The sequence below is a fragment of the Antennarius striatus genome, chromosome 7 (assembly GCF_040054535.1).
Source record: "Antennarius striatus isolate MH-2024 chromosome 7, ASM4005453v1, whole genome shotgun sequence".
Classification (NCBI taxonomy): domain Eukaryota; kingdom Metazoa; phylum Chordata; class Actinopteri; order Lophiiformes; family Antennariidae; genus Antennarius; species Antennarius striatus.
In genome coordinates this window covers 20,319,731-20,338,185 of record NC_090782.1, presented here as the reverse complement: position 1 = coordinate 20,338,185, position 18,455 = coordinate 20,319,731, and the positions used below count along the sequence as shown (strand labels likewise).

Sequence of the window (18,455 nt, the reverse complement as noted above, 5' to 3'; positions counted from 1 at the left end):
CTTACCTGTCTAGTTTTGTAATAGTGCTCATTCCTTTTTATTGTTTTATTGATTTATTTCTTACATCAGTAACTAAAAGCTAGATTATACCTTCTTGCTTCATGAAAGGGTCAAATTTCAAGCATCAGCCTATGAGCAATAGGAAAGATATTCCTTTAATAGTGGCCTGAGCATGACAAACCCCAAATTTGGACTCCCTTCAACCAACATCAAGGGTTCACAGTCGGTGGGAGATGTTTGCTGTCATTATCTGAGTGGGCGAGAGCAGAAAGCGGATGTGATCGGCTGTTTGATTGAGGTCAAATCTCTTTCGTGCTTCTTAGTGCCATTTGTGGCCCATTGTCCTGACCTCTTCATCGGTTGGCCCATGTCCATAAGCCGGACACTGAGGCGTCACGTCAGCCTGGCAACCTCCCAGGGCACAGAGCGGAGAATGGAGAGATATAGAGAGGAAGAGGAGATGAGAAGGGATATGAAGTGGTTGTGACAGGTGAGCTAATAGCTTTGAGGAAGAGAGGGCATGGGGATGAAGGCACAGCCTGTGATCTCTTTATACAGCTTACAGAGGGACAACTTATTAAAATGAGGAACGGATGCAGTGAGTAAATGAGTTGACCTAAAACCTCTGGGTCACTGCCCCCCTTCTTGTGCATGTGCATGTGTGTGTGTGTGGGTGTGTGTGTGATTCCATCCACCCCCACACTCATTGACAGCCTTTGCCATTGTCTAATAATGGTTTGGGTACTTTTCCCAGGCACTGAAAGACTCCCTGATCCACAGGCACCGATGGCAGCTGATAGATGTGTGTGTGTGTGTGTGTGGGGGGGGGGGGGTGAAGATGTCCAGATATATAGAGTTTAAAAGTTACTAGATGAGATCCTCACTGCCTTCCATCCAACAAACGACTGCTTTGAACACCACAATCTGTCCTCATGTACTTTGTCTGACCTCTTTATCTTTGGTGGTCATTAATGCACTTTTGTTTCAATGCCTTTATGTTATCACACACACGCAGACGTGCAATACATTTATCAGGAGCAAGATTAGATTAGATATTTCCTACTTTCATGTTGGATAAGGTTAAAACAAGGTGTGCATACACACGTTTGCATATACACACAACACAAAGGCCATAATGTATTGTTACTTGGGATAGGATTTGATCATGTTTAGGATAAACTATTATCAGTCAATTATGTAATTTTGAGTCAAGTTTGTGGCACTATTTTCTGGTTTTGTGGAACTTTCATTTGACACATAATTGCTATTTACATAACAAGTTTTTAAATGAAATAATTACATCACTAAGTGGTTAAATTTAGCTCCATCAGCTCCACCAACCATCTTCCGGGATGCAGTAAAATCTGACATGGTAGATTACCAATTATGATGTCATGTTTCACTGCAGAACGAGTTTTCTTTTAAATAACATTTCAATTGCACTCCTTTTTTTTAATTTTTATTTTACGTTGCTACTTATTTATCCCATTACTGAATAACTGGACATCTATTAAGACATGCATAATAAACAATACCTTTATCCCCCCTCTTTGATTTAAGAGTCACCCAGAGGTTACAACGACCATGTTGCCTAAAAATACGTTTGATGAAGTCAAAAGCTTAACATTGATCTCAGAGAGAGTGAACACAAAATGGAATGATAATTGTATCTCCTGCTCTAATGGCAGCTATTACAACAATAGTGACGATGACCTGGAGGAATAGGGGGAGCGGCGAGGTCAGGCCTTCTGCGATGACCTCTGCTCGGGAAAGGGCAAGCTCAGGCAAAAGTCAGGGCGTCAGGGCTCGCCACCTCGTCTGGCGCACTGAACTCGCCATTCACAGGCTAACACAACAGCTAAGCACCGCTGTGACCCTGTGGGTGTGACACTCAACCTTTGCCTTAACCTCCTGACCGCTGGTCACAGCTGCAGCTGACTGCCTTGAACAGGGTCAGGGCAAAGGGTGAGCTGGAGAGGGGGGGGGGATTGATAGAGATGATTAAGAGATGAGTGAGGAGAGGAGATGTAGGGAGAGGAAATTATGGTAGGAATGAGTGGATAAGTGAACCATATCCAGAGGAAGGTAAGAGAGAGCTGGACCTTAAAAGGTCGCTCAGGACCTTTAAATGCAACAAGTATTACTTCCTGAAAATAGCTCAAGGTCATCACATCATATTTAGTGTAATATTACAAATACAGCATAACAGGGAGTAGGGTTTGTCAGAGAGCTCCAACATATACACATATAAAGTCTTATTTGCAATTATGAGCAATTCGAATATATAATTCAGCTGCAAATTATGATTATTTATTGATTCATCTTATTTGCATCAGGCTCTGTTTTCGGGATTTTGGGAGCACAGCTGCGTATCCATAGAAACCTTTGTGTGAAATGTGATGTTGCCTCATGTGATGTCATTTGAGTCAGTTGAGAATACAAGTTTGAAAAGAGAAGCAATGTGCAAGTCTGAGAACATGACATCTGAATTTGATTAGATGATTGATTGTGAAGTTGCATCATGGGTAACGTAGGTTTTGATAAGGAATACGACGGAATGAATCACCGCAAACCAAGAGCTAATTATTCTCGCTGGAGTCCACAGAAACAGTTTACAACATTAGTTTAATTTATTGATTATAAATGTAATACATAAATAATATACTGTGGTTCCACTGATATACAAGCATCTTTTGAGCATGTTTATTAAAGGGAAAAAGAAAGAAAGAAAGTCATAAAGAGCGTGAAAAGGAGAATAAAAGTACTGAAAAGACAAATGGGTTTGCATCATGTGGACCATTGTCCAGGCCCCCATCCCCCTTCTCAGATTCACAGAGTTTGCTTGTCTGGGAAAAATGACATGTGCACTCTCGAGGTCAGCCCCCCCGAGCTCTTGAATGAGCCTTGAGCCAGATATTCATGACTGTAGGTCAGCTGTTTCACTAAAATGCGACATGTGTCTCATGATGCGTGACTCCTGTCAGACAAAATAAAAGGTAATAGCTCGGTCAGGTTATTGCTGATTTTTACAAGGGTTGAAACAGCAGATCTGATCATGTTTTGCTGCCCTGCATTATTGATGCTCACATCTCAAAAGCAACAGAAGATCACTGAGAAAATGAAAAATAAGTGAAAATGAATATACATCTATATACAATGACAAAAAATCGAGTAGAAATACATGTCAGGTAACAAAGTTAGGATTCTGTAGCTTTGATTACGGCTAATACAAAAGCTAATATAAGCATGTTGGTATGTTCATGTGTAATATTTACAATTTTCACAATTTTAATTTATTATTTTAGTGTGCTAACATTTGCTAACAGAGCACTGATTACACAGTAGATCTGGATAGGACATCATAACATTTGTGGCTCACCAAAAACATAGGTAGCTCCTCAAGGCACCACACATATCAATACTTCAATCCATTCAATCCGAAAAAATATGACTAAATTACAGTTCTGCAGTAATGAGGCTGCTCCGTGGCTGATTTAGCTGTCTGATCGAACACACGATCAAAGAACAGTCTCTTCCCTCCGACACTCTGAGGCCTCTCCTGAAGCTTTGGGTGGTCCACTCTGGTGGGGGTGACTCTCCGTCATGGCTGCCATTCTCTGCTCCAGCCTCCACACCTGTTCCCTGTACTTCCTGCGAATCTGCCGGTAGGAACTCAAGGCTTTACTGGAATGGAAGGAACCCACAAGGTTTCAGTTTACCACCCCCTCAATAGCAAGGACACTGATGAATACTCCGTCTTGGATTGGGTTACAGAGGCATAAAGGTGACAGTTAATGAAGACAAAAACATGTAGTTGAGTTCTTTTCTCTGGAAAATTACCTGTGAGCTTGAGTGAGCCTAGAAATCTGCTCTCCATTGTCCCTCCTTTGGGGGCTTGTTTCTGACAGAGCTGTGTCCGAACAGTCCGGAGGTAAAGCCAGTCTCTTCTTCAGGGCTTGTTCCCTTGAAAGAAAAGTAAGATCAGATGATCGGAAAATCTCAATGGTGAGAGTTATGGACTAAATAATCAATTATCAATCTTTTTCTTGAAAGAATAATAGTTGTTAAACTGTTAAAACACTGTTACAACTGAAAGTCCTGCATGACATTTTTTATGCAAATCTAATTATGAGTCAAGGAAAAAGTTTTTTCCACAAGTATGAAATGGCATTGAAAGAAAAGACTCAAGTAAAATAAATATAAGTCTCTAAGCCTCATACTGAAGTGCAGATGAAACAGAACCGACAGAATCATGGCAGCGTGCTCCTTGTTTTTAAGGCACTCCAAAATCTACACTACATTAGTAACACCATAAACTTGATGACCTTAGAGCTGATGTCTGAACACCCTTGCTTTATGTGAGGGTGTGTTGTACACAAGGTCAGATTGGACAAAGGATCCACAAGTGTTCATTTTCTACTGGTAGTTGTTCCTAAGCAACAGATACAGTAAAACCAGTCAATAGGTAGCAGAATCATTCATTTTCTATGCACTGTTTAGTGTAGCGTATCATAGCATAGCATAGCATAGCATGTCCAAATAACTCCCACAGTGACTAGTTCAGGCTCTGTAGGGCACTGGCGTCGCGCCCAGAGTGTCACATGGTCACACCCCCAGTCAGCTGGGATAGGCTCCAGCAACCCGCGACCCGTGACGGAGAAAGATGAATGAAGAATGAAAATGAATGAATGAATGAATGAATGAATGAATGAATGAAGATGACCATTCCAGACTGAGTTTATCCATCAATGTATGTTCTTATAGATGAGAAGAACAAAATCTGATTATATGCCTTGCAGGTCACGTGTCTGTTGGAGCCTACCTCAGCGGACTACTGGCGAGAGGCAGGGTACACCCCGGATGAGATGCCAACTCACCGTGGGGCCAAAATATAGAAAAACAACTCCACACACTCACAACTACAGACAATTTGGTGTAACTAATTCAACTAAGTTGCATGTTTTTGGAGGTGAGATGAAGCCTGAGAACCTGGAGATAACCCACGGGGAGAACATACAAAATCCACACAGAAAGGAATGAAACCTACAACCTTCTTGTTGTGAAGCAACGAGGCTACCCTCTGGGCCAGTGTTCTGCCCTGGACTTATCTGTTACTATTATCACTGTGCTTTGCTGTAGTTTTTTTAATTGATGCTGCTATTGACAGTAATTTACCTTCAGAGGACACGAACACAGTGTTTGTGCTGTGATTTAGACAATAAACTCGACAAATGACTCACCTCTGCAGGACGACCTGCAGCTCTTTCAGAATGGCTCTGGTTCGAGCCACGTCCCCATCACTTCCAAGGTTAGCTACAGTTTCACAGAGCCTCTGAAACATAACATTCAGTTAGTATGATCTCTTTAGCTCAAATACACCTTTCCAATTACTTCTATGTGACTGAGCACAGAAAGTTTTCTAAACCAGAGGTTCCACACCTTTCAGCTTGCGACATTCAAAGTGATGCAATCTAATTCCAAATCAATTTCAACCAAACAATGATTTAACCTCCAAAACTGTTTCATTAAGACTGATGGACTGATAATATGGACTTGAGTCGAATAAATATAACCATAGAGAAAAATATTTTTAAAGAAGAATGTTTTTTCTATTATCAGTTACTGAGCAAAACCAAGTGATGCTTGGCCTGACCTTGTGCCTCTTATTAAAGTCCATTTGAACCATTTCTATGGAATATTGTAGAAGAAAAAGTCATGTGTAGAAGAACATTTTAACACCTTATGCCCCAAAAAGTACTCTTTCAGCTAAAGTTCTGTCAAGTGTTCTTTCTCACTTGACAATGACAGTGTGTGGTACATTATGAAACTGTGCTGCTGCGATAGGACAGGCCAGCAGAAGACCTTGAAGACCAAAAATACCACATGCCTGGAGGGATTCTGCTTTGGTAGATGTGTGATTTCCCATGTGGGACACCCAGGTTTGAATCGGGTCTGTCACAGTAGACCAACGACCTGCTCCCTCTTGTTCATTTCACCTTGACTTTGGAGTATTCTCTGTTGGTGCTGAGAAATCTACCTGTTGTTCACTCTTACAGTCCTCCAGTTCCTCTCTGAGACTTTCTGGACCAAATGCTCCAGCCCCATCCTGAGCGCTTTGGGCCATTACGCTCCACTCCAGACCTCTCAGCTTTTTCTCTTTCAGGCAGATGAGGCCTCGCAGATCGGCCAACTCCTCCTGAACAAAAGGGGTCGTGTCATAAATCATAGTATAGAATGAGTCCAATGCAAATACAGTAAACCTGTGCTAAAAGACTGGTAACTTTTTTTTAATCAACCAGCAGTTTTTACTGAAACTTTTGGCACACTTGTGAAACATAACAAAGAGAATTTGTAGAATTTTGTAAATGTTTTACAACTTGGGTAACTCTACTAGCCTATCATTGCTTAACTTCTTCTTCTTTTCCTTTTGGCTTTTCCCTTCAGGGGTCGCCACAGCGAATCAATCGCCTCCATCTAGCCCCGTCCTTTGCATCCTCTTCTCTCACACCAACTACCTTTATGTCCTCCCTCATTACTTCCATAGTCCTATACTCTTGGCGCTCCTGTTCTCTTTCTTCGTGCGAACACACTTTCCTCCTCTCCTTCTTCGACCAACAGTAATCCAATTTCCACCGGTAACCTGTAGGTCAACAGCGCCGATGGCGGTCATTGTTAACCCGGGTCTCGACTGATCCGGTATGGAAGTCATAGGTTTGGTTCGCATCTTTGATTTGGCAAAAGTTTTACGCCGGATGCCCTTCCTGACGCAACCCTCTGCTTAACAAAGGCTGGAAACAATGAAACAGCTTGCTGGCTCTGTCTACATGTTAAAGTTTGTGCTCGCCAGAGCCTCTAAATCTCATTACTCGACGGGTTCTTTGTCAAGCAAATCTGAGCTGTGGTTGCTTTGGCAGCATGGCGGTGTGGCGGTTAGCACTGTCACCTAACAGCAGGAAGGCTCTGGGCCTGTGTGTTCCTCCAGTTGGTCTGGATTCCTGCCACAGTCCCAAAACATTGGTGAATTGATGACTCTACATTGTGGGAGCCTATGTGTCTGCAAAGAAAGAGTGAACTGTGCAGAGTGTACCCTGCCTCTCGTCCAGTGTCAACTGGGGTGCGCTCCAGCCCTCGTAACCCTGTAAAGCATAGGCGGTAATACTCGCTGGAAGGACACAGTGGTTCCACAGGGAATGGATTCAATCCAGATGACTGGCTGGTTCAATGGTAGCATTTTCATGACAATTCTTTTTTTGCTTTTAGGATTTGAAGTTTTGGGCTTCTGTAATGATTTGCGTGTTCTTATGCTCATAAAACTAACCCCCCCAAAATCCTTTACCTTTTCAGGTTTCATAAATTAAATACTGTGCTTATTTATTAAAAGCTAAACAAGCTCTTATTCAGTAAAATAAAGCCTTCTGCATTGTTTTCATCACAACTTCAGAGACCCCTACCCTGACAGAGATGAGTTCATGGAAGAGTGATGCTTTCTCTCTCTTGACATCAGGAGGCTTCGTGTTATCTTTAGCCCCATGTCCTCCTCGTAATTCCGGCAGGTGAGCAGTTTTGGGGCTGATTTTTCCTTCAAATCCCAGACTCATCTTCGGTAGGCTGATATCTGCCCTGTCCCTCTTTAGGCACTGAATTTTCTGACGGAGAAAAGCCTCTCGATCCACCAGCTCGGGCATCCTGTGTGGTGAACTGATATTCACACTTCAATGAATCATCTCTGATTGATATTTTAAACTTTTATCTTATACATTTGCAGCTCTGGTCATCACTGACATAATTTCATTTTTCTGAAATTTCTCTTTTCTGCACTTTAAAATGTCACCTCTGGCCTGGGGGAGTGTGTGTTTGCTTCTCCTCTGTGACCCCCGCTGTTGAGAATGAGGTGGACAGTTCCTCTGTTCCCATCTGGTCTGTGTCACTGACCACCTCTGATGGGAGAAAACACTGTGAGCCCACCTGTGTAGTTGTGTGACTTTGAATGACAAGCCTTCCTTTTGTGTATGTAATTGAATTAGACGGCTGAGTTGTAACCAGCATGAAAACACGGCATACAAACACCTGCTGAGTCCATCTGCAGATGGATGTTTTGCTGCTTGGAGGCATCATATAGCGTCAGCAGTTCACAGTAGGCCCCTTCACACTCCTCACTGTCAATCACAACCACAAAGACAACACACAACCTCATCACATAGGAGAAACTACATTAATGCTGTCGTTTTAATAACCTGGATATATCCATTATTTTCTGACGCGTCAAATCACTTTGCAAACAAAGATCAGGGATATGTTTGCAGAGTGCAGACAGGCCTTTGTGCTTGTTTGTGCAGTTCATGTGTGTACCAGTTTCTGAGAGCCATCTGCAGGGCCGAACAGTCAGACTGAAGTCTGTTTAGAGTGAGAAGGATTTGTCTGGACTCTCCCTTTCGTCGCTCCAGAGCTGCGGTCAGACGCTCGTTTTTGGCCCTCAGCCGCTCAATGTACCTGAGATCATGAGGAAAAAGGAGGGAAAGGCAAACTTTTAATCATTTGATTTTAATCAAACAAATGTTTAAGCATATGAAGAAGCACTTCTTCTTGCGGAAAATGTTTTTAGTGTAAATTTAAATAAAGAATATTTAAAAAAACAACAACTCAAAAAGGTTGAAATAGAATTTAAAAACTCAATTTATTGTTTTGTATTAAATACACTCAATCTGAAGACGTTAGCAAAAAAACAAGATTGTCTGCATAATTCACAGTCCTGTTTTCATTATATATAGTCTGAGTGGCTTTGTTAATGAATAATAAATAATAAACGGTTGTACATGAAAATTTTCTCTTCACAAAAAAGGTTGAAGAATTTAAAATCATTTCCTTGTTTATAATGTTTCAGAACCTCCGAAAGCTACAAAACCAAAGCATTGCTATTCAGTAAATGTATTATATGTGATATCACCTGTTGAGTCTCTCCGTCTCAGACTCCAGGCTGATGGGACTGGGACAAGGACTGCAGGAACTAGCAGAACCCAGAGGGGAGCCCTCCTCGCCTACAGACAGAGGTATTACTGCTCTGGCTGCTCTTCTGTAGGGTAAAGGAGAACCTGGGAAGGGAGGAGAGGCCCAGTCCGGGCTGAGAGCCCCAGAATTGGTCTGATGGGAAGAACAAGCACCTGCTCTCCAGAGCTTATGGACACCAACCAGCTGGGAGGGAAGTGGTTAAATGTTTAGTCTTCTATTTTATATTGTGAACTGAACGCAATCTCTTGTAGATACTTCATTTGCAAACATTTTTTAAATTAATTTATGTTTTTGCCATTTTTATATGTCGTACTGTGCAGCAAACAATGACAGAAGAGTATCTCTCACCTTCTTCTTTTCCTCCTCCATCTGGCTGATGGTCCTTTGTGATCTTTCCATCTCCTCCTGATGACTCTGCAAGATGCTCCTGAGAGCAGAATCATGTGTGTCCGGATCCAGGAGGTCCTCCTGATTTTGATCCTTTGACAGACTTGATGGGCATGAAATCCCAAACTCTCTTTCCATGTCTTCTAAAATCTACAACCAGAAATCCAAATTCATTAAGTGCGGTTTCAGGTTTAACATTTGGAATAAGTACAAAAAAATGCTTCACTCTATAAAGAAACTTTTCACATTGAAAGTACTTCTATGGGCTAAAACTTACAATTGCAATCATGAAATTCATTTTCTGAAACGATGCAGGAAATATGAATCTGTTTTCAATAGAAATTGCCAAAGAATTATGGGGATTTGTTGCAGTCTTGATACCTGAGCGGCTTTCACCCAGCTCTCCTGGGCTGCTCTCAGATGCTCTTGGTGCTTGACCTGGTCAGAGGCGGTGATCGGGGCTGCCCAGGACCTTTTACAGCTGATGGAGTCTTCCACTGATGATAAGACTTCCTGGAGTTTTGTCCAGACGACACCACCGCCCCCTACTGGAAGAGTAGCATGGGTACAGTTCAAATATCAGTTGACTATGACTAGAAATACATTTTTATAAAAAAATTACATCCTGTTTCTCCTAAAGATAACATGTCTGCTTTTTTACCAAGTGAATATATGTGATTTTTAGAAAATGTTGTGCTGTTTACTGGTGCATTTATTGATGACATCTAAAGAAAAAGACAAAGTTACACTCAACCTCGGCCGGTCAGAGTAGGTTTAGATGGGGCAGCAGAGTCAGGGCTCCTCTCATTTCTGTCCAGTCTGTGGGACAGCAGGTCTGGAACCAGCGGTCTGGATGATCCAGATGGCCTCATATCCCCTGGTTCACTGCACAATACCAGCAATATTAGCTTTTTTTTTTTTTTGCATGGTAATATCAATAATAATATATTAGTGTCAGACAAGCTCAAAGCAAATCAATACACAATTTATTGATGGTAAAATATGCACAAATGGACATGGTTTAAGCAATTTTTTTTTTAATTAAACCAAATCAATTCATTCTGATAAATCAATCTAATATTCTCGTCTGTGAGGTCACCTCGGTGCCTTTAATGACCCCATCTTCTTATTCAGCTCAGCGATGATGCTGAGGAGTGTGCCCATCTCAGCTTCGCACTGAGCCAGTTCTGCTGGTGAGGGCTCGAGGTTTGTTATGGGGTCAGAGCCCCTGGGGTCGAAGGTCATTTGGTCGATCTGTGTCATCACCTCCCTGTCACGCCCTGACCCAGCATCCAGGCTGTCACATCTGACCAGGCTGAAATCCTACAGGAACATCATTTGGTGAATATAATAGGAGATTTATTTTACCCCTTATTTAAGCTTTCTTCTTGTTTTGATTTGGTTCTACACATACAGTACAGTGCCTTGTATTGCCCCCCCACAAGAACTTTTTGAAATTTTGCCACATTTCAGGCTTCAAACTTAAAGATAACAAACTGAAAATATTTTTCATGAATCAACAACATGTGAGACACAATCGTGAAGTGGAAGCAAATGTATTCAACATTTTATATTGTGTTTGCAAATAAAAAACTGAAAAGTAGGATGTGCAAAAATATTGGCCCCCTGTTCTCTCAGCTCAGCTAAACGACTCCAGAAGTTCTCTGATGACTTCTGAATGATCCGATATTGACCTAAATGACAACAATGACAAACAGAGTTCACCTGTGTGTCATTTGGTCTCACATTTGCACGTCCTACTTTTCCGTTTTTATTTGTTAACACAATATAAAATGTTGAATAAATTTGGTTCCACTTCACGATTGTGTCTCACATGTTGTTGAATCTTGAAAAATATTCTCAGTTTGTTATCTTTAAGTTTGAAGCCTGAAATGTGGCAAAATGTCAACGAGTTTTTGGGGGGTTAATACTTTCGCAAGGCACTGTATATGTGTAACACGTATGTTTTTCTATCTGTGAAGAATCAGCGTTTGGTAATGAGTGGTTAATAAATAAATCTTGCAAAATAAAACTGAAATTATGCATCTAATTAAAAATCTACTACACTCTTGAACTGTCCATTGTTTCTATTGTTTTAAGCAGCGGAAAAGGAGGGAACTAAAACATCCTGAAATCCAACTTCCTGCCTGGCAAATATTTGCATTCCAAACCATGTATTGTTGTGAACAGATAATGTCAACTATATATCTGAAATATGAAATCAAAACGAAACGTTTACCAGACAATACCAAGAGTTTACCTTTGGTATTATACAATGACTGTGTTTTGATCCGAGACATTCTAACAGGTCTCATACAAGCGATGAGTGTTGACATATTTTAAATTCCTGCAGTCAGTAATATATCTGTTATGCCCACCTATTTCAGTTAAGAATCATTGAATAGCTATCTAAGCAATGAAAAACCATGATAATAACTTTGGTTGATCACAAAACAAACAATCACGTTTATATTTTGTAAGAAAGTCTCAATTTCACTGGAGAATTTGAAGGTACAAACAAGACCTCTTGAGTTAGGTTTATACATAATACACCATAGAAAACATATACATCAGTCAAAATGACAGCTACTTAAGCCATTAATATTTTCAGGACAAACAAACGTACCTCCATAGGTCCTGATGACTGTAGCAGTGATTTGGTTCCTGCTCACTCCTTAAATGTTTTACAAAATGAGAGAATGGTTTCTTCAGTCCTGTTATTTCACGTTGTTAACATTTTCCAATCGTGCCACTGCAGGCTGCTCTCCTCCTGTCTGCCAAACAGTGTTCAGTGTGATGAATGAAGTAAGTGGAAAACACTTAGAAAGTAATCCCACCCATTCCCTGTCACTTTGTGAGCTTTCCTGTTATGGCCACGGTTAGCCTGCATGTGTTTTTATAGTAGTCTGTGCTTTAGCTGTAATGTGTTATTATGTAATGAGTGAAAAAACCACCAGGCTAGACAATGACACTGGCTCCAATAAATATCTTCATGGTTAATCCTTTTAAGCCCAAACAATGGGGTTTGTTTTCATCCATTTCAATTTGTTTTTTTGGTTGTCCACAAGTTTAGACAAATTCAACTTCATGAATTTCCATATAATTTGACCAGAGGACTGAAAAATACGATTCCATAAGAGGCAGCTATCATGATGACAGACAAGGCTACAAAATACATTTTTACAAGGATATGAGTTTGACTCGTATAATGAGGCGTGACTGCACACTATTTAAAGACTATTTTTATTGTAATTGTTTGTGTGTTCATGTATGAAGTTCAGTTTGGCATTTTTCTGCTGGCACGAGAATATTTGCTTGACGTTTTGTTTGAATTAAGTGGATTTATTACAAATTGCAACTTCTAATAGACAGCAGGCGGCGAAAACGCAACCGTCTTGTTAAACTTCATTACCCAGCATTCTCCACGACCGCGATTCCGGATTTGACCATTTCCGGTAAGGAAGTCGCCAAAACAAAGCAAATGATAGCTAGTCATTGAAATATTTAGCCATTTCCAATGAGTTTAACTTTATCTTAACCCCAGGAATTTTTGGTTTGTTATCACGTAAGTTTTCTTGAAACAATTCAACTTAAAGCCATGCATGCAAACAGACTAGACTGCCTTGCTGTCATTTATCTTAAAGCTAACTGAAGCTAACACCATCTCGTTGCTGCGCTGTCAAACATCAGTCCGTGCTAGCTGAGGAGATTCACTGTCCGGCTCTCTGGGCGCGTTGATTCATCAGTTTTTAACTAAATTATTCTTGTCGTTGAGTCAAAAATGTCAAACATAACTAAAAATCTTGATTTTGTTACTTCATACGAACTGAATCAAATCATTAGTGTTAATTTCTTCTTTTTGGTACGATCATGAACTTGATACAACGCTAGTGTAGAAGGTGGGGAGGAAAAACTGAGTGTGAGTGTTTTTGTTTTGTTTATTTATCAATACATTGTTGTCCTCCTCCGATAGTCACATTCTGCGAATCAAGGAGTCCATGTTTTGACTTTGATGTATTCATTAAGTTTGTAATTATAATGTCAGAGCAACTGGGAGGCCACAAAGACGATGCATATTGTGATTGAATATTTGTATTACGAGCTGATGTTTTACCACAAAATGCTATAATGCTATAATTTTTTTAAAATCACAAAAATATAGAATTATCTATCTTGATGTCAGGGTGGATATTAAAAAATACCCGCAATCATATGTCCTAAATTGTTATGGATTTTCTAAGTACAGTATTAAGTCACCCATCCGTTCATGTTGCTCTTATCCTTGACAGGGTCAGAGATAAACCAGTATATCGCATGTACTCATATGGATAATGTGAAAATGCCATGCTGGAAGTCTTGATTTGAAATTTGTTTAATTGTTTTATTGCTTGGCATCACAGGGATGCAATGGGCAGCGCTGTCGCCTCACAGCTAGAATGTTCGAGGTTCATACAACGTAGATGTATTGATCATTCCAAATTGTCAGTAGCTGTGTGCATGTGCATGCATGATTGTTTGTCTCTTGTGCGGCTCCGTGTGCACCGGCGTTATGCCCGGAGTGTCCCCTGGGATAGGCCCTAGCATGGAAGAAGTGAATAAGAAGATGAATGAATCAATGTTTTATTGCTAAATCGTTGTGTCTCTAGCAACCTGTGTATCCATGGAGACACCGGAGCCAGGCCCAGCAGACGGAGAGGAGCGTCTGGTGGAGCTGCGACCTCGGACACGGTCCAACCCCGAGGGAGCTGAGGACCGTCGTAGCAGCACTGGCAGCCTCGGTGGAAACGGTAACGCCAACATCTCTCAGCCCGCTGTCGGCAGTCGTGTTGAGGGCGAGGGCGAAGCGTCAACTAGCGACAGTCCTTCGAGTTCCACTACTACATCCATCTCAGCAGCTGCAGCTCAGGCGGTTGCCCCTGCTGCAGTAGTAACTGCTGCCGGTGCCACAGTACTCATGTCCACTGCTGCTGTCGCTGCCAAAGAGCGGCCGAAGCCCACTCAGCAGCAGTTGTCACTGACAACCCCCGTGCCTCCACCAGCAGAGTACCAGCTCAGAGTTCCCCGTGTTAACTGTCCTGAGAAAGTGGTACGTCCACATGACGGATACAATGTGTGTTACTGTACACGTGAACATTTTACTACGAGTCTTTTACCATTTGGTGTTTTCTTCGTGATAGATAATCTGCTTAGACCTTTCTGAAGAGATGTCTTTGCCAAAGTTGGAATCTTTTAATGGGTAAGCTATACTAATGAAATTGTTTAACACCCGGGGCTACTGTTTTCTTTTGTCACCATTGCCTCGTTTGCCTGTCTGTCCATTCAGGTCCAAAACAAATGCCTTGAATATATGCCAGAAGATGATTGAGATGTTTGTCAGAACTAAGCACAAGATTGACAAGCGCCACGAGTTTGCTTTGGTAGTAGTTAATGATGATGCTCTGTGGGTAAGTACAGGAACGATTTAAAGTCATCCACAGAATCTGTGTTTTGTATGACTCAAATGTTCTATAATTTTGTCCTCAGTTGTCAGGCTTCACTTCTGACCCCAGAGAACTGTGCAGCTGTTTATACGATCTTGAGACCAACGTGTGCGAGTCTTTCAGTATCCTGACCTTAACTATAACTCTATAACAATTAAAATAAAAGCCCCACTCTGAATTTATATATCAGACATAAGTCAGTTGTACTTGTTCAATATTAGCCTTAACTTGACACCAAAGACCTGGAAGACCTTCTTAATGTAATGTAAGTAGGACCTAACTGTTAAGCTTTGAAAGGTTTCACAGGAGACCTCACTGACTGTCATCGCTTCCTCTGGTGTCTTCGTAGTCGTCAGAAGATTGAGCTGCCGTTGATGGAGAATGTCCAGACCATCCCTCCTCCATATGTGGTGCGGACTGTGCTCATCTACAGCCGTCATGCTGGACAGCTTCAATTCAGCCCGTCAGAGGCTTTTAGTGTAAGCATGTGAAGTAGTGACATATTCCTCCGTCCAGGCCTTGAAGTATGAAAACGCTATCTCAGGATGTTCTTGACCGCTTTAAACAATGCACTGCCTGTACTTGTGTCGTGCCACAGAAGATGCTGCAGTCTCCATATTTCTTTTTTGATGTGGTCTACCTGCACAACGGGGCAGATGAGCAGGGGGACGAGACCAGCTGGAGGGTGAGTGAAGGAGTTTTCCGTTTTTTTAGCAGCACATGTGTCGTTGGCTGTGTTCATTATGGTATTTCAGTGGAACAGTGGCCACCTTGCAGTAGTTCTTATATTCCCCCTTTTCCAAAGGAATATAGACGTGTAATAATTACTGCAGATGAACAGATTAGTAGTGGAGCGGCTTCAAGCCTGCAGCTCTGACAGACTGCTGCAGAGGCTCATTTAGACTGTAGATGACGATACTCATGAGATACCAGAGTCTCGGTTGTTATCATTAAGGCTGAGGCTCATTAGTGTGTAATGGTGTTATGCTAATGACATGCAGGGGTTATGTATGCAGTGAACTGACATGGCTGTTCTGGCTGAAGATTTTCAGATCTTGAGTAGTTCGGAGGCCAGTGTTAAAAGGATGGATGGATGGATCCATGGATGGATGGATGGATAGATTAGTCATACTTAAGTCACTGGAGCTACAATAAACAGGCAAATAAAGGTTATGTGAAAACACAATCATTTAGCGCTTGGTAGAGGTTTATTAATGCCACAATAATGATGCATGTCACTCCAATGATAAACACATTGGAGTGACATTGATAAACCACTGATAAACACGTATTTTGAATCATGTGTTTATCAATGGTTTATCAATTACCAACAAAGTTGATTTTCCACAATGATTGGTCCATATCTATTTGCAGTCCAGATAAGTCTTCTCACCTCACATACATACATGGGATTCATTAGAATGACCTTGAATCTGCATGATCTGAGCTACAATTTGGTGGCATTGTAAAATCTGTGTCCTTTTTGTATTACGACACTGAGAACCAATGCATATAAGCTCTCTCCAAGTATACAGCTTGATCTCTCAGCTCTGATTTATGGAGCAGATCGTGGTTTAGTGAGACATAATGGTGGAACATGTCTGAGTATGATTGATTGGCATAATAATAATGCTAAATATAATAATACAAATAATGCTGCTGCAGCCATTAACAAGTAATGAACAATAAATGCAAAACAATCATCTGATGCATAAGAAATGTAAGAAAAAATAACTAAGAGAGAAAATACGTAACAAAAAATAAATATTCCCACCCTGACCTGCTGGTGGCACTGCACCTTTGAATGTATTTAGCTGTCCATCTTCCAAAGTTTGAGGAGAACGGAAGTATGTTGTGAAAGCCTTTATAAATAAAACATCTTGGATATTTTCTGTTCTACAATGTGGTGTGTTTTCTGTCTCCAGGACAACTACACCTCCTTCTGCAACCTGGACTCAAAGGGCACGTGCTACCGCTTCGAAGTCTCTCTGAGTGGACCCGCCATCGAACTGCACAACTGCATGGCCAAACTTCTGGCTCACCCTTTACAGCGACCTTTCCAGAGTCACGCGTCTTACAGCCTTCTGGAGGGGGAAGAGCCCCAGGACATTGAAGCAACAGTCTGACACGGTGCACACTCACAAAGCCCTCTTCCTGGGACATTTACACTGTAGATCATCAGAAAGGGGCATTGCAAGTTCACCTCCATTAACTACTGGAATATATTACTGAGAATATTTGGGAAAAGAAGACAAATTTCTGACACACAATTATTTAAGCCTAATGATTTTTCTAACAAATAAAAGAATGAGTCAGCTGTTGCTGATTCTAAACCTGAAAGGCAATAAAATGTAAATTTGTTCATTGTAAAACTGGTGGATGTAAGGATCATTGGACAGACACAGACCCTGAAAAGTAGGAGGAAGAAAGAAGAAATAGAATAACAAAGAAGGAAAACTTAATGTTTGAAGCATCAAGTATTTGGTGTTTTTTCTTTCACATCCATAAGTCTTGAAATCCACTGTCGAAGTAGTAATATGATTTTCTGTAACATTACCTTTCCTTTTAGTTGCAAAGTTTTTGTTTCAGATGCATTGTCCTGTTCTTTTTTCACTTTTTTGTTTTACGGACAATGTACAGTAAAGCGCTATAATGTTTTTCCTCTCTTTTTATGAGCGTCTCTGTAGCACTGATAAATTCTAGCCGCACCCAAAAAAATACCTGAAAACATATAAAGTTTTCGAAGTGTTCTGTATTAAAAAGCATGTAGAAGATTTTTCACGTGCCTTCTTGGTTTTCACCTGGAGGTGGCAGCAAATCCCCTCTAGAGGAAACAATGTAGTTACTGTATAAAACATATGGTCCATTAATCAGACAACACGTTTTCTAACGACTTATATCTGATCATTTTTGTCTTTTTTGATCAGCTTTTACAAACTAAACTTTTCATTTCTATTAATAAGTAAAATGCTAAATTCTGAGTCTACAGCTTTGCATGATAAAAATTAATTGCAGTCACTGCCAAAAACAGTATTAGCTATCACATATGACATGAGTAATACTTTAAATGGCAAAGATAAGCCTTCCTTTGAGCTTAAAGATGTCTCGTCGGTAATCTAAAGAGGGTTTTTCTAATCTCCATCTTCACCCATTTGGTTTCCTGTGTTTGTTAGAAGCTGATCTGATGTCTGTCCTGGCTGTTTCTGTCTTTCTACCATACCTTCATAAATAATTTTTTTCCTCGGTGAGGACAGGTTGTCAGGGAGACAATGGGGAGCAGGAAAACCCCAGGCTCAGAGGACCTCTCCCCTTTCACACACACACACTTGTCCGGCTACTGCCGACGTCATCGCCTCAGATAACAGCACGTGGGGATCCAGTGTGTCTGAACTGCAGGGAGAATTTGTTATATCCTCATCCCCGAAGAATGACAGTTCCCTATTGTTTTCAGTTTTTCACTCCTCCATTGCCATGACTCCTTTCCGTAGTCTCCTGGAACAGGATATGGTGGATTTTTTTTTTGTTTTGTAAATTCTCCTTTTACTCCTTAAATGGTTTACATTGTTTATCCGTCGTCGGGGG

General features: G+C 41.1%; 2 protein-coding genes and 1 long non-coding RNA gene across 8 annotated transcripts in view; 2 read left to right on the top strand and 1 right to left on the bottom strand.

Annotated features, from left to right (window-relative positions):
- The window catches only part of LOC137598591 (uncharacterized), a 15,187-nt gene extending 7,442 nt beyond the window's left edge, over positions 1-7,745 (top strand). Inside the window, exons 2-3 of the long non-coding RNA XR_011036704.1 lie at positions 7,442-7,553; positions 7,635-7,745. This is a non-coding gene — a long non-coding RNA (uncharacterized lncRNA). The remainder of the gene's footprint in view (positions 1-7,441; positions 7,554-7,634) is intronic.
- ushbp1 (Usher syndrome 1C binding protein 1) lies at positions 2,612-12,245 on the bottom strand. 4 transcript variants are annotated; one of them, XM_068318899.1, is made up of 14 exons: positions 12,020-12,245; positions 10,493-10,716; positions 10,148-10,278; positions 9,775-9,941; positions 9,355-9,543; positions 8,945-9,189; positions 8,350-8,490; positions 8,068-8,156; positions 7,832-7,937; positions 7,452-7,698; positions 6,038-6,196; positions 5,241-5,332; positions 3,841-3,963; positions 2,612-3,684 (listed from the first exon to the last, which is right to left on the bottom strand). In XM_068318899.1, the coding sequence occupies exons 1-14, from the start codon at positions 12,023-12,025 to the stop codon at positions 3,519-3,521; spliced, it is 2,085 nt and encodes a 694-aa protein (XP_068175000.1). In that variant the 5' UTR covers positions 12,026-12,245; the 3' UTR covers positions 2,612-3,518. The 4 variants fall into 4 exon arrangements, 3 of the variants coding, with proteins under 3 accessions (XP_068175000.1, XP_068175002.1, XP_068175003.1); XM_068318901.1 differs by having other exon boundaries at positions 9,775-9,938; XM_068318902.1 differs by lacking the exon at positions 2,612-3,684 and having other exon boundaries at positions 3,868-4,432.
- Positions 10,632-18,455, top strand: babam1 (BRISC and BRCA1 A complex member 1). Of its 3 annotated transcripts, none has more exons than XM_068318913.1 (9): positions 10,632-10,734; positions 14,040-14,479; positions 14,571-14,629; positions 14,717-14,837; positions 14,917-14,995; positions 15,114-15,138; positions 15,223-15,352; positions 15,472-15,558; positions 16,799-18,455. In XM_068318913.1, exons 2-9 carry the CDS (start codon positions 14,054-14,056, stop codon positions 16,997-16,999), a joined length of 1,128 nt encoding a protein of 375 aa, XP_068175014.1. In that variant the 5' UTR covers positions 10,632-10,734; positions 14,040-14,053; the 3' UTR covers positions 17,000-18,455. The 3 variants fall into 3 exon arrangements, with proteins under 3 accessions (XP_068175014.1, XP_068175013.1, XP_068175012.1); XM_068318912.1 differs by lacking the exon at positions 10,632-10,734 and adding an exon at positions 12,818-12,848; XM_068318911.1 differs by lacking the exon at positions 10,632-10,734 and adding an exon at positions 12,842-12,958 and having other exon boundaries at positions 16,799-17,823.

Excerpts from the sequence above, each read along its gene's own strand:
- ushbp1 (XM_068318899.1), bottom strand. Across the intron at positions 7,699-7,831 it reads CACACTCCCCCAGGCCAGAG|TTCACCACACAGGATGCCCG; the intron begins GTGACATTTTAA and ends TGTGAATATCAG. Across the intron at positions 3,685-3,840 it reads AGGCTCACTCAAGCTCACAG|TAAAGCCTTGAGTTCCTACC; the intron begins GTAATTTTCCAG and ends CTTCCATTCCAG.
- babam1 (XM_068318913.1), top strand. The coding sequence starts at position 14,054 with ATGGAGACACCGGAGCCAGGCCCAGCAGACGGAGAGGAGCGTCTGGTG. Across the intron at positions 14,480-14,570 it reads TTAACTGTCCTGAGAAAGTG|ATAATCTGCTTAGACCTTTC; the intron begins GTACGTCCACAT and ends TCTTCGTGATAG. Across the intron at positions 14,630-14,716 it reads AAGTTGGAATCTTTTAATGG|GTCCAAAACAAATGCCTTGA; the intron begins GTAAGCTATACT and ends CTGTCCATTCAG.